The sequence below is a fragment of the Bufo gargarizans genome, chromosome 3, assembly GCF_014858855.1.
Source record: "Bufo gargarizans isolate SCDJY-AF-19 chromosome 3, ASM1485885v1, whole genome shotgun sequence".
Lineage (NCBI taxonomy): Eukaryota > Metazoa > Chordata > Amphibia > Anura > Bufonidae > Bufo > Bufo gargarizans.
Genome location: NC_058082.1, coordinates 366,064,239 through 366,077,507, shown reverse-complemented (window position 1 = coordinate 366,077,507; position 13,269 = coordinate 366,064,239). Strand labels below are relative to the sequence as shown.

The 13,269-nt window shown below is 43.1% G+C and overlaps 1 protein-coding gene across 3 annotated transcripts in view; it reads left to right on the top strand.

Annotated features, from left to right (window-relative positions):
* The window catches only part of RPS6KA1 (ribosomal protein S6 kinase A1), a 202,856-nt gene that overhangs the window by 150,369 nt on the left and 39,218 nt on the right, over positions 1–13,269 (top strand). For all 3 annotated transcript variants that reach the window (XM_044288060.1, XM_044288062.1, XM_044288061.1), the window contains 6 exons: positions 3,104–3,228; positions 3,334–3,456; positions 5,061–5,150; positions 5,274–5,432; positions 5,508–5,669; positions 5,760–5,836. In XM_044288060.1, the coding sequence (XP_044143995.1) occupies positions 3,104–3,228; positions 3,334–3,456; positions 5,061–5,150; positions 5,274–5,432; positions 5,508–5,669; positions 5,760–5,836 (736 nt within the window). The remainder of the gene's footprint in view (positions 1–3,103; positions 3,229–3,333; positions 3,457–5,060; positions 5,151–5,273; positions 5,433–5,507; positions 5,670–5,759; positions 5,837–13,269) is intronic.

Below are 13,269 nucleotides of genomic sequence, written 5' to 3'. Positions count from 1 at the left end.
CCCGCAACCGTAACTTCCGATGGAGGTCCACCCAACGTGGCAGCTGACCGTCACCTTCTGCCCGGTATAGTAGGGTCGTAGACACTAGATTCCTCACGAACTTCACGTATTTCTCACCTGGATTGGGTCCGAAGAAGTTCAGCCGCAACCACATCATACGGTCAAATTCCTCCACAGAGTATCTGTACTCCACTGCTGGTTCCATCCTGGTGCTTTTAGGGTCACTGTACTGAGACATGCGTTGCCCTTAAATTGTAGAATCCACAGAAATGGTGTCTCCTGTAGCTGTCCTTCTGGCTGTAGGAACGATCCCGCTGCTTGCCACCAATGTAACGGCACCGTTTCAGCAGACAAGGGGTTAAAGTCCGTTTAGGCGATATGCCCCTTTCCGAGAGACAGGCACAGCTACTGCAGAACACCAACCTCCCGAACTGGATACAAAATAGCACTCCAAACTGGAACCTCGCAAGTAGCTGCCGGCAGACGAACAGGAAAAGCGTATCCGTCAGCTTACACTCCTGGCAATCAGTCTCCAACAGCATACATGGAATCCCCTCAATAACGAGACAAGGCTCCGTGTTGAGGGTCAGCAGTGATCTGAAGTGCTGGCACACCCAGCCTGGTTTTTATTACAGTTTGTTGCAGATACAACATATCCCCACAATGCATCATGGTTTCCTCCCCTCTGTCCCGGAGACGACCGAACACAATCCAATTATCTCTCAGGACAAAGGGGAGATCACCAATACACATGTGGAGACAACAGGACAGGAATCACCACCCAAACACACAATGGCACACCCCCACAGCAAACACAGACATTTAACATATCCCCAGATAGCTCAAGTCTGAGTGCATATCATTAGGTGAATGGCACTCAGAATACACGAATACAATAATATTAGCTATCTGGGTGCCCTCACATAACATACAATTTAACCGAACGCATAATAACATAAAATACAATTCTACAGACAGATTTAAGCTGTGCGGCCGGTCTGTTTTCTCCTTTAAAGTTACTATGGGCCATAATCCTGAGGCAAGAGGCTTTTAAACAGCCCCCTCCAAAACACAGTGGCGAGGTTGGTTTCGCCACATGGGGAAACTGTGTAAAATTGAAAGGCTCTAGTACCCTGCTGGACCGCCACTAGCCAGGACACAAGATGAGCTACGGTTGGGCATGGAGGCATACAGGTTCCATATAGTATCCTGCAGCACACTGCCCAAAGATCTTGCACACTTGTAAGTTGCTGAAACTGGAAACTCAGCTGGTCCCATAAATGCTTGATTGGCAATACATCTGGCAAACGGGCAGGCCAAGGCAGTGTTGAAATCGGAGAGACATTTCTGGGAAGCCTTTGTGGTGTGTGTGGGGTAGCATGGTCCTGAACATATCACTATGCTGTTAAAGTTCCTTGTATCACTACTACAGTTGATCCAAAGGTAGGATTGAAGTGCTCACCACCAGGCCTCCATAGTCGAACCTAACTGTCGTGGAAGCCCATCCAAAACCTGTATCTGTCGCTAGAGATGATATTTGAGTCCATAGAAGTCCAGGTTTTTCATTCACAACACTACTGCAAACAAAGGCGATGGTTGCTGGCTGTCATTGGCAGGACACGTAATGGGCGCCTTGACACAAAGTTTCTTTCCGCTAATCTCCTGGAAATCGTGTGGGAAGAGACAGGCATGTGTAATGAAGGTGTGAAGGTGCCATCTGTGTCTGTATGGTGGGCAACAAAACTGTGGTTGCTGCTTGTGCTGGTTGCAGATCAAACTATAATATATATATATATATATATATATATATATATATATATATATATATATATATATTTTATAATATATATTACAGTGTGTGTGGATATAGATAGAGATATATATATATATCTCTATGTGCTATTTATTCACACATGCCAAGGGGCCACTTGAAAAAGGTTCTGAGAGAGAACCGAAACGTTGCTATATGACATGTGTGAATAAATAGCACATTTTTTCATCTTTCAAGGAGTGCTGCGGAGTTTTATTATTTGTTCATCATCCTGAATAGAGAGATTACCGCTGGCACCCATCTTTCAACTTTCAAGGGAGTGCTGCCTGGCTTTTTAGGTCTATCTATCTCTGGTGCTCAGCTGTTTTATTATTTAGTAAAGTATTCCCCAACCAGTGACCGCAAGCTGTATATGGCTCTTGGGCTGCCTGTATGTGGCAGTTCCTGGTACAGTGGGATGTCAGTGTTATTGGGCCCAAAACCATATTACTGTCACTTAACAGTAGACTTTTTTTTATTTTTTATATATGAAGTTTCTTAACACTGAATACCATTAGTCATATTACTAATGGAAATTATTTAGTGATTTATATATCTATGAAACAATGCTACTGATCATGACGGGAGTCTAATGCAATAGCAGGTATTAGTCTTTTTTTACAGTGTGCACATACAACACTGCTGCCCCTGTAAATCATCAGTCTAATTGTAATCCACAGCACACAAGAGGCGCAAGAGATGCGATTGTTTATGCCAACATAAAGGTAACAGATATTAATCATGCGACGTTTCCGTTCATACTGATCTTTGTCAAGAATCTGCCATAAAACGCTGTGTGAGGAGCAAATTGTGCCGCTATGATACATAGCAAGGTGATTTGCTCATTGGCCCACACTGTCCAGCAGATTGACAAAGATCCATAAGGATCAAAACGTTACGTGATTAATATTTCATACTTTCAGCTATGTCAGAATAAGCAGTCACTTGAATTGGAACATTAGGTATCATCTTATGCTTCTTTTGTATGCTGTGGATTGCAATGAGATGGTATTGTTAGGTCCCAACTTTCAAGATGTTTGTCCGTCCCTTACTATTATTGTACCCGTCAATTATCATGCTAACTGCACTGTAACATGTGAAGAAATAGAACAACCCGTCACTGTTTGGCTTGTTGCACATGTAGTAAAGGTTTGTTCCTCATTTTCATCTGCTTTTGTAACATATTCCCTGACGAGGTGAAGCTGCCTATATAAAACCTCTCTATAGAGGTATTTGAAAAGTAGAATCGGGAGACCTTGCCACCTGTGATCAGCTTTCTACTTTGTTACACAGACTCTCCTGGAATTCCTCCAAGCGCAGGAGCTCATCAGCTTTTCCGTGGTTTTAGTTTTGTGGCTACTTCATTACCCAATGTGGATGGAAAAGCTTCCACTTCTCCTGGACTTTCTGTACCTAAGGTGACGGTAAAACGTGGCTATAACAGTTAATTGAATATCTCCTCTTTGGCATATTATCACGCATTTCAATGCAATTTCTCTCCATGTTCTCTTGATGTCATATAGATATACACTAAAAACGCTGTATTCAGTGATGTGTACACTGTACGGGAGACTATTGGCGTTGGTTCCTACTCTGTGTGCAAGCGTTGTGTTCACAAGGGAACAAATATGGAGTATGCTGTGAAGGTAAGGAAATGCCAAAATAGGCAGATGTTTAATGATTTACGGCCTACATGCATTCCTCTATACATTACCATCAACATTTCTGGGGGAAATATCTTTTTTTGGGGGGATGGGGGTGTGTTGCTTTTTTTTAATACAATTTTTAATGCTAGAGGTTCTCTAGTAATAACAGCCCGCAGCCTGCCCCAATGATCTAAGCCCAGGTCTGACTCCCTACACCACTGCGGATCGGCTGTTTAGAGAGTTCTCTTCGTTGTTTACCTGCACGCCGTGTGATCAGATTTCATCTTGGTGCCGACTACTCCTTCCTCCTTTTTCTTCTGGCACTGGCTCCTTCTCCTTTTTAGCACCAGAAGAAAAAGGATGATGTCGTAGCCTGCACAGTCTCAAGTAGCTCCCATCATTATCATTTTTGCCCCTCTGCATTTCAGCAGCCAGACCTTTTTTATTCTCCCATTGACTTGGCAATGCTTGGGGGGTACTTATAAGCTGCAGCGTAAAGCCTCATTCACATGTCAGTGTTATGTCAGTGATTTCAGTCAGAGATTGTGAGCCAAAACCAGGATTGGATCCTCCACAGACATAAGGTATAAGGGAAAGATCTGCACATGTTCTGTTCTTTGACCCACTCCTGGTGTTGGCTCAAAATCACTGATGGAAATCACTGACGTGTGAATGAGGCATAACTTTTATAATTTTATTTTTGCTGTGCAGATCTAGAAAGAAAAGCAGTTTTTGACTGTTAGGTTTATATTTTATACTATTCATTATTTATAGTAATCAACCAGAGGAAATGAATTCAGATGAATTCTTTAGGTTGTTTTGGTCATGTGGATATCTAATATATGTAGATTTCTTATTTTAAATTCTTTAATAATTATATATATTTTTTTAATCCCATTACGGGATTACTGTTCCATAACTTAATTATTATATGTTAGTGTATATGCTACTCCTACCAGTACATTATATTGTGTTTCTATGACACCGGCTGCAGTTAGGGCAAAGCTAGTGTGACCTAGCAGCAGGATTACTAGAACGAGAGCTGCAGAGACCTTTTGTAGCTCCTCAGGCTTACTGCAGATGCCTCCCCCCGGGTAACTGAGAAACTTGATGACCTGATTGTAGTGGGTAGTCCTATTTTACTTGGGCTCTGTTCATGGGCCATGGCAATCAAAGACTTAACAGCTAGATTGGTGCTTCTAGGAGAAGAGGTGTTGGCAACAGCTGGTTCTTTAAAGGAACACTCTAGGAGCTATTAACCCACCAAAAGATGTCCGTGAAAACAGAGGACCTGCACCACCCACTATCAAAATACTGTAGGTGGTTATTAAGGGGTTAAATGAATTTATGATCTCTCAAGAGGCCACGGATAAGGATTACAGATCTAGCCATCAGGGCAGCTCTCTGACTGATTTCAGCGAGAGGGGGGTAGGACAGTGTGTGTAGTTGGTGTAAACATGATGGCTGCAGAGAACAAATGGCTGAATATTTTTTTTATTAACACTATTGTTTTTTATAGCCCAAAATAAGTGCAATGCAATAATAACAAATTCCACTTAATATCGGTGTCTTTGAAACTTGCATTTTCTCCTCTACTTACACAGATAATAGATAAAACCAAGAGGGACCCGTCAGAAGAAATAGAGATTTTACGCAGATACGGTCAACATCCCAACATTATTACACTAAAGGATGTAAGTGTGAACGCTGTGTATGCACATTACAATTAAATAACTGCAGCACACAAAATGGCAGACAGTGGTCGTCTTCTTGCAAGCAAGTATTTTGTATTGATTTTTCTGTGCAAATCAAAACAGGTATATGAAGAAGGAAATAGTGTCCACCTGGTGACCGAGATTATGAGAGGTGGAGAACTGCTTGACAGAATTTTACGTGAGAAGTATTTTTCAGAAAGAGAGGCGTGTGCTGTTCTTCTGACTATCTGCAAGACAGTGGAATATCTACATTCACAAGGGGTAAGAATATCACATTCTCAGAATATCTAAAAAAAAGGCACGTTGACCATTTTACCATTTCCTTTTGCATTCCAGGTTGTTCATAGAGACCTGAAACCAAGCAATATCCTGTATGTTGATGAATCTGGAAACCCAGAGTCCATAAGGATTTGTGATTTTGGATTTGCAAAGCAACTGCGTGCAGAAAATGGATTACTAATGACCCCATGTTACACAGCGAATTTTGTGGCCCCTGAGGTAATAATGCCCTTGAAGAATGGGCTAATGGTGTATAATAAGAATGCAAAGGGACTTTATTAGTGTGTCATGTATTGTAACATTTTGTAGGTGTTAAAGAGACAAGGATATGACGAAGGATGTGACATCTGGAGTCTGGGCATTCTCCTCTACACTATGCTTGCAGGGTAAGTGCAGGCATACTGGAACAGAGAATACATTGTGTACCATAAAATGTGATTGCAGCCTACTTCCTGGGCTATGTTATATCTTTACTAATCACTGTATGATCATTAAAGTACTGCTGTCCTATTATGTGGCCGAGGTAAGTCATATTTGCAAATCACAGTTGAGGAATAGATATTTAAAAGACAGACCTGGGTGTATATGTAGATGTGACCATACTGTCAATGACAGTCTTGTCAAAAGTATTCAGTAAGTGGGTTAAGGCGAAGTTACCAGTTATTTGGTCAGTTCCATCAGTTATTGTAAGCCAAAACCAGTAGTGAAGCCTACTCAGAGATCATTTATAATGTAAAGATTTGCAACAGTTCTGTCATTTTGACCTGTATTGACCTGTACCTGGTTTTGGCTGAAATAACTGAAGTGTGACCCATTCACTTCAATGGGGCCACATAAGATGTGGACAACACATATTGCACCAATCCGAAGCCCCGCAAAAAAAAAAAAAATGGAACCTGTCCTTATTCTACTCTGTTTTGCAGACAAGAATAGGGATTTCTATCATTGGACGGAACGCACACAGCTGTTATCTATATCTTGCGGATGTGCAATTTGCAGACCACAACACACGGTACGATCATGTGCATGAGGCCTAAGGGTACATTCGCACAACTGTATGTATTTTGCGCTCCGCAAAACATGGATACTAGCAACGTGCGTTCGACATTTTATGGAATGCACATTGCCAGCCCTATGATAGAAATGCATATTCTTGTCCGCAGTTGCGGACAATAATAGTAAAGTGCTCTATCTTTTTTGCGGGGCCACTGAGCGGAAGTATGGATGTGGACCGCATACTATGTGCTGCCCACATCTTTTGTGGCCTCATTAAAACGAATGGGTGTGCATCCGATCCGCAATTTGCTGACCCATACAGTTGTGTGAATGTACCCTAGGGCCTTCATGCACACTGCCATTCTTGGCCAGTGCCTGTATTGTGGCACGCAATATATGGGCACTGGCCGTTTGTGTACCGAATCATGGATGCTTCCGCAATTCTGAAAATGCGGTGCGTGACCGAGGCTCTGCGGTTTTTCAGTGCGTAATGTTAGATGTAGATTGCAGACACCATTCAAGTCAGTGGGTCCTGAGTCCACTTTCGGCAGCCCTACAGTCGGTGCCCGTGCATTGCGGAAAGCAATTTGTGGTCCGCCCCACGGGCATCGGCCAACAACCGGCCGAGTGCATGAGACCTTATACTTACAGTGCTGACAGGCAAAACACAGCCTCTAGTAATCCTCTTTTGGTCATAATAGAGACAGTTTTTCCCTCCTACCTTATATACGTTGGGAAAGATATCTTCTGAGTATTCTTTGCATGTGTGGGGCCCTTTTGAAAATGTACTTTTGGGAGACCTACAAAAAAAAAACTAAAAGATCTCGCTAATGGTCTAGAATTTAAAATGACTTGTCTTGATTTGAACAGCTTTTATTACACCCCTTCCTGACAGTTAAGAGATTAGTGATAGTGTATGATAAATTGTTGACACTGACATCCTCCTGGTTTCTGGTCTCCTGGGAACATGAATTACCAGTTCAAATCTAAAAGAATATAAATCATTCTTAGAATTTTTTGCCATGAGTTTTCTAGATGTGTTATAACTATTATAAATTGCTTACCTGTTGGTAAAAGACACCAGAATTTCTCTACACTCATTGGCTGTCTAATACCAAATCCCTACAGGTGTTGTACATCAACTATATGTGGTAGGACTGTTCCTTAATTAAACTCTTTCGGTCAGCCATCAAACAGCAGATTAGGGATATTTGTAATATTCCATTTAATTGTAATATTCCATTTAAACTTGCCTTTGCGAGAACCTCCCCAAATGATGTCTGTTCAAAACATGCTCTTTCAATGCACCTCATTTCAGCAACCAAAACATTCATTCCTCTGTACGGTCAGTGAACGAATACTTCTACTCTTGCAAATTGTTTAAAATAAGTTTTTATTGAAAAGTATATTCGACGAAGACAACAGTATAAATATACACTTGTAGAGGAGCTTACATTAAGAAGAGGATCCAAAATGTCTTCATAGATTTGGCTTGCAAGCCTTGGTTATATAAAGGTAGTAACTTACAATGTAAACATCAAGGCACAAATCAGCAGTATATGTAGAGAAGGAAGACTATCCAGCAAATAGGTGATCTGTTAATCCACTCCGCAAAGTATATAAGATAGGAAGTGACAAAAATAACATATAAAATAAAGAAAAATGAACAATAAACAAAGTGCTCCAGTGATAACCCAATAGTGGATATAGTGAAAATCTATATAGTGGTTATAAAAGAGAAGATGGGGGGGCGGTGTTTAAGGGCCAAGAAGAGAAAAGAGGGGAAGAGTATGTTGTAGGCCATCTGCTAACAAGGCTTTGGAACAGCTAGACCTCCGAACACCTCAAGATCCATATAGAAGGTTAGGCCTTTTTGTTAACAAAGTCCAACCATGGAGTCAATACCTGGATACATTTTGGTCTGGAGGGAGTTTCCCAACTTGCCATTTCTTCAAACCGACAGATTTGATGTACTATGTTTACCCATTGCTCAAGAGTAGGTGTGGAGGTCTACCTCCAATGCATAGGAATAAGCAACTTGGCTGCTGTTATAAGAGTTGTAACTAGATCCCGTTTAACAGGGCGGAAGGACCCACTTGATAGCCAGAGGAGAACTAATTTTTCATCTAAGTGAGCTTCTGACCTAGGGCAGATCTGATGTGTTGTCTCCCCTATGTCGGACCAAAACCTTTTTAATCTTTTCACATTTCCAGAAGATATGTGAAATGGTTCCAGCTTCCGCACCACATCTCCAACATTCCTTATCTGGGGAAACCTCAATGCTAGATAAGTACTCCAGTGTTCTATACCAGCGTGTAATGATTTTAAAGGAGTTTTCCTGGATTTTCACATACTTGGAGAACCCATGACTGCGTGAAAGTATAGTGGAGGTTTCTTCCTTCGTAAATGTGCAGCCAAGTTCCTTCTCCCATAAAGCAATGAATGCTGGTTTATGGACAGAACGGTTTTTGATAAGAGTATTATAAATCTTGGAGAGAAGTTTGGCCGGTGGAGCATCAAGAATCTTGGAGCGTGAAATTTTCTAACCAGGTAGGATCAAATTTTCCCCACGCCTCCACAACAGCACTAGCAAATTAAGGTCACTACGCCGAACCAGGAAGTAGCAGAGCGCGGGCTGCCGGCGTCCTCGGTGAGTTCACTGTGCGCTCCTTCCTGAACAAGATGTCCCTGCAGGCTGGCTCCAAGTCCCCCAGAAAACCCACAGATGCTCCCAGGCCCTCAAGCCCAGTAAGGCCTCCTCCCTATGGCTTTTATTTGTTATTTTTTGTTAAAGGCACTTGGTGGTGATTGTTAGCTACCTCACACGCTTCTCTTAGGTGGCGGTTACAAATTTTCTCTGGATTGTGTCTCCTAGGGGAAAGATATGTCAAAAAAGGAACCGTCCATCAAAAAGAAATGTGCCATCTGCAGAAAGGCGCTTGCTAGCTCCTATAAGAAGCTTCTGTGTCAAAAATGTTGTGAAAAGGTGGTCTCGGAAGAATCCCCTAGTTTGGTGGAAAATCTGAGAACCATGATTAAAGAGGAAGTCGGGGTGGCGGTAGAAGCGAAGTTATCTACCATCCCTTCTAGACCCTCTACATCGAGCGCCTCTGTTATGGAACAGGACTCGGACATAGATGAAGGAGAAATTACATCAGACTTAGGCCTCATGCACACAACCGTGTTCCACTGCCGAGAGCGGACCGTGGAAACCCGGCCGGGATTCCTGCTGACAGCATGAGCGCACGGTGTCATTGGTTGCTATGACGCCGTGCGCTTCATGCAGCCGCTGCTGTACAGTAATACACTATAACCGTGTGCATGAGGCCTAAGACTCATCTATTTCTGAGGACGTCGCTAGGAAGCCTCTTTGCTCAATTGAAGAGACAGATTCCTTGCTCAAAACTATCCGAGCTACAATTAACTTAGAAGAACCGAAAGAACCACTTACGATTCAAGATCAAATGTTTGCAGGTTTAGGAGACAGGAAAAAGCGAGTTTTTCCAGTCCACAGCAATATAAAAGCCTTAATTCAGAACGAATAGAAAGAACCTGACAGAAGACAGTCAGCATCAAAACTTTTTAAAAGGAAGTATCCTTTTTCGGAGGAGGATTTGGCCACAAGTAGACGCCCCAGTGGTGAGAATTTCAAAAAAATCAGCTTTACCCTTTGAGGATCTGGGTTTACTCAAAGATCCCATGGACAAGAAATCCGAGAGTCTGCTTAAAAAAAAGCTTGAGAATCCTCCACCGCAGTATTGAGACCCGGAATCTCGGCAACCTACACGGCTAGGACTCTGGCTTTGTGGCTAGGTCAGTTGGAGGAGCACATTGAGGTGGGCACTCCAAGAGAAGACATTTTAGCCTCAATCCCTATGCTTAAACAGGCAAACTTCATTGCAGGCACTTCGGCGGACATAGTGAAATGAACAGCCGCCCTGTCTAATGCTTACCGTAGAGCTATTTGGTTGAGAACCTGGTCGGGGGACACAACATCCAAGAACAAACTATGTGCCTTGCCTTGCGAAGGGGATAGTGTTCGGCACAGCACTTGATATTTTAGAGAAGGCGTTGGATAGGAAAAAAGGCTTTCCCACCGAATCGAGATCAGAAGTTCCTAAGGACAGCAGTGTGGTACCAAGGGTCTCTATGCCACTACCAATTCCAAGTTCTACCGTTTGGCCTCAGCTCAGCACCAAGATTATTCACCAAAATCATGACTGAGGTAGCAAACATTTTTCATCTAGCAGGAATTTCATTTGTTCCTTACCTGGACGACTTTTTAATCTCAGCCCCTGTCAGAGGGCCTTCTTCTGCAACACCTCCAGACAATCCTTATGACCCTGGCCGACCTCGGTTGGTTAATAAACCAACAGAAATTTTGTGTGCTCCCCTCACGGAAAATATTTTTTTTAGGAGTTCTGCTGGACTCATGCCTCATGACTTCCTTCCTACCGGAACAAAAGCAGCAGAGTCTGATTTCCAGCATCAAGAATTTCCAACTGAAAAAAGTTGCCTCCTTCAGGGATATCATGATAATCTTGGGACTCATGACGTCAACAATCCCGTCGGAAAAATGTCCCAACACCACTCAAGAACACTTCAAGCTTTCCTTCTAAAGAACTGGGACAAAAAAGACATCCCTAAACAAAACTAAAAAATAAGAATTCCATCTTACCTGAGGAGAGCCTTATCCTGGTGGACAAACCAATCAAATCTACCCCAGGGGGTGGAATGGAGACAAACGGACCAAGTAGTCATCACAAAAGATGCCAGTCAGCAGGGCTGGAGAGCTTACATGGAGGGGGAGGTGACGCCGGGTCTTTGGAATACAGAGCTACAACAAACATCATCAAACATTAAGGGAACTAACAGCGGTCTGGAAGGCCATAAAGGAGTTTTCACCTTCTATCCATGGGAAAGATGTAAAGATCCTCTCGGACAATTCCACCACAGTAGCCTACCTGAACAAACAGGTAGGAACAAGGAGCCGCTCCCTGTCTTCTGTGACGGAGAGGATCCTAAATTGGGCCGAGAAAAATCTACTCTATCAGCAGACCACGTAAAAGGAAGAGAAAATCGAGTGGCGGACTTCCTGAGCAGGGATCATCTAAAGCCAGGAGAGTGGAGCCTGAATCCTCAGATCTTTGCTCAGATTTGTGCCAGATGGGACACTCCGGAAATTGACCTATTTGCCACAAGGAAGAACAGGCAGGTCTCGGACTTCTTTTCCCTGTCCCCTCTGGACCGGCCCCTAAGAGTGGACACCTTGTCGACACCCTGGCCTCAGAAACTTCTTTATGCATTCCCACCCTTTCCTCTGATACCGAAGGTCATTACCAAAATCCTGGAAGAGCGAGCCCAAATTCTCCTAATCACCCCATTCTGGCCCAGGAGAGCATGGTTTCCAATACTAAAACACCTAGCAGGAGAAGAATTCTGGATTCTCCCATCCGGTCCAGATCTACTTCTCCAGGGACCAGTGTTGCATCCCAGAGTTTCCCAACTCCGCTTGACAGCTTGGAAACTGAAAGGCGCATCCTGAGAGAAAAAGGTTTTTCAGAGGCGGTAGTCTCCACTCTATTGCAGAGTAGAAAACCTGTCACATCAAAAATCTACCTGTGGGCCTGGGAGTCTTTTTTTTTTACGGTTTGGGGACGGGAGATGGGATCCCTCCAGACAACCAGAGGTGACCTTGATCTTGGATTTCCTTCAGGTGGCACTTGATAAGGGTCTATCAGTAAGTACCTTAAAAGTCCAGGTAGCAGCCCTAAGCACTTTTCTGAACTACAAACTTTCAGACCTGAATGTTGTCAAAAGATTTCTTAAGGGGAAAAGTAGGATTTGCCCTCGGATTAGATCATCAGTCCCTCCTTGGGACTTAAATCTGGTCCTGTCCAGATTAATACATCCGCCTTTTGAACCCATTGAAGAGATCTCCTTGAGAACATTAACTCTCAAAACAGTTTTTTTTTTATTAGCTATCACCACTGCCAGGAGAATAGGAGAAATCCAGGCTTTCTCTATTCTACCTCCCTATCTTACTGTTTTAGAAGATGGGATTATATTGAAGCACGCTCCAGAATTTCTTCCTAAGGTGACCAAATTCCACTGTCAGCAGGAGATGACTCTTCCCTCCTTTTGTTCCAAGGCAACATCAGATAAGGAAAAATTGTTCCACAACCTGGATGTTAGAAGATGCGTCCTACAGTACTTGGAAGCAACCAGGAATCTTAGAAAATCAAACGTTGTCCGGGCATGCTGGGAGTTGTAGTTTTGCAACAGCTGGAGGCACACTGGTTGGGAAACACTGGTCTAGCCTATGAGACTGAGGGAATTACTCCACCTCCTTTGTTGAAAGCTCATTCTACCAGAGCATTGGCAGCATCCTGGGCCGAAGGCGCCTCAGCCTCACTGGAAGATATCTGTTGGGCAGCCACATGGTCCAACCCTTGTACATTCTTTAAACATTACAAGCTGGACGTTTCTACCAATAGGGAATTATCCTTTGGCCGCAGAGTCCTATCTGCGGTGGTCCCACCCTAGTCATGTCTCCTATGCTATTCCTCCATGTGGTGCCGTTGTGGAGGCATGGGGAAAAGACAAAAATTTATTTTACCAGCAATTGGATTTTCCTTTAGCCTCCACAGCGGCACAGGATTCCCACCCAAAAAGATATTTATATTTATATTGCCCTTTTAGTGGCACATTGTTGATTCTCAATTTGGAATACCTTACTTTCGTGACATTGCCTCTAATGTTTTTGTTTATTAAAATGATTTTGCTTCATTCCTAGTCTGAGTCCTAGGTTAATAACTGGAGA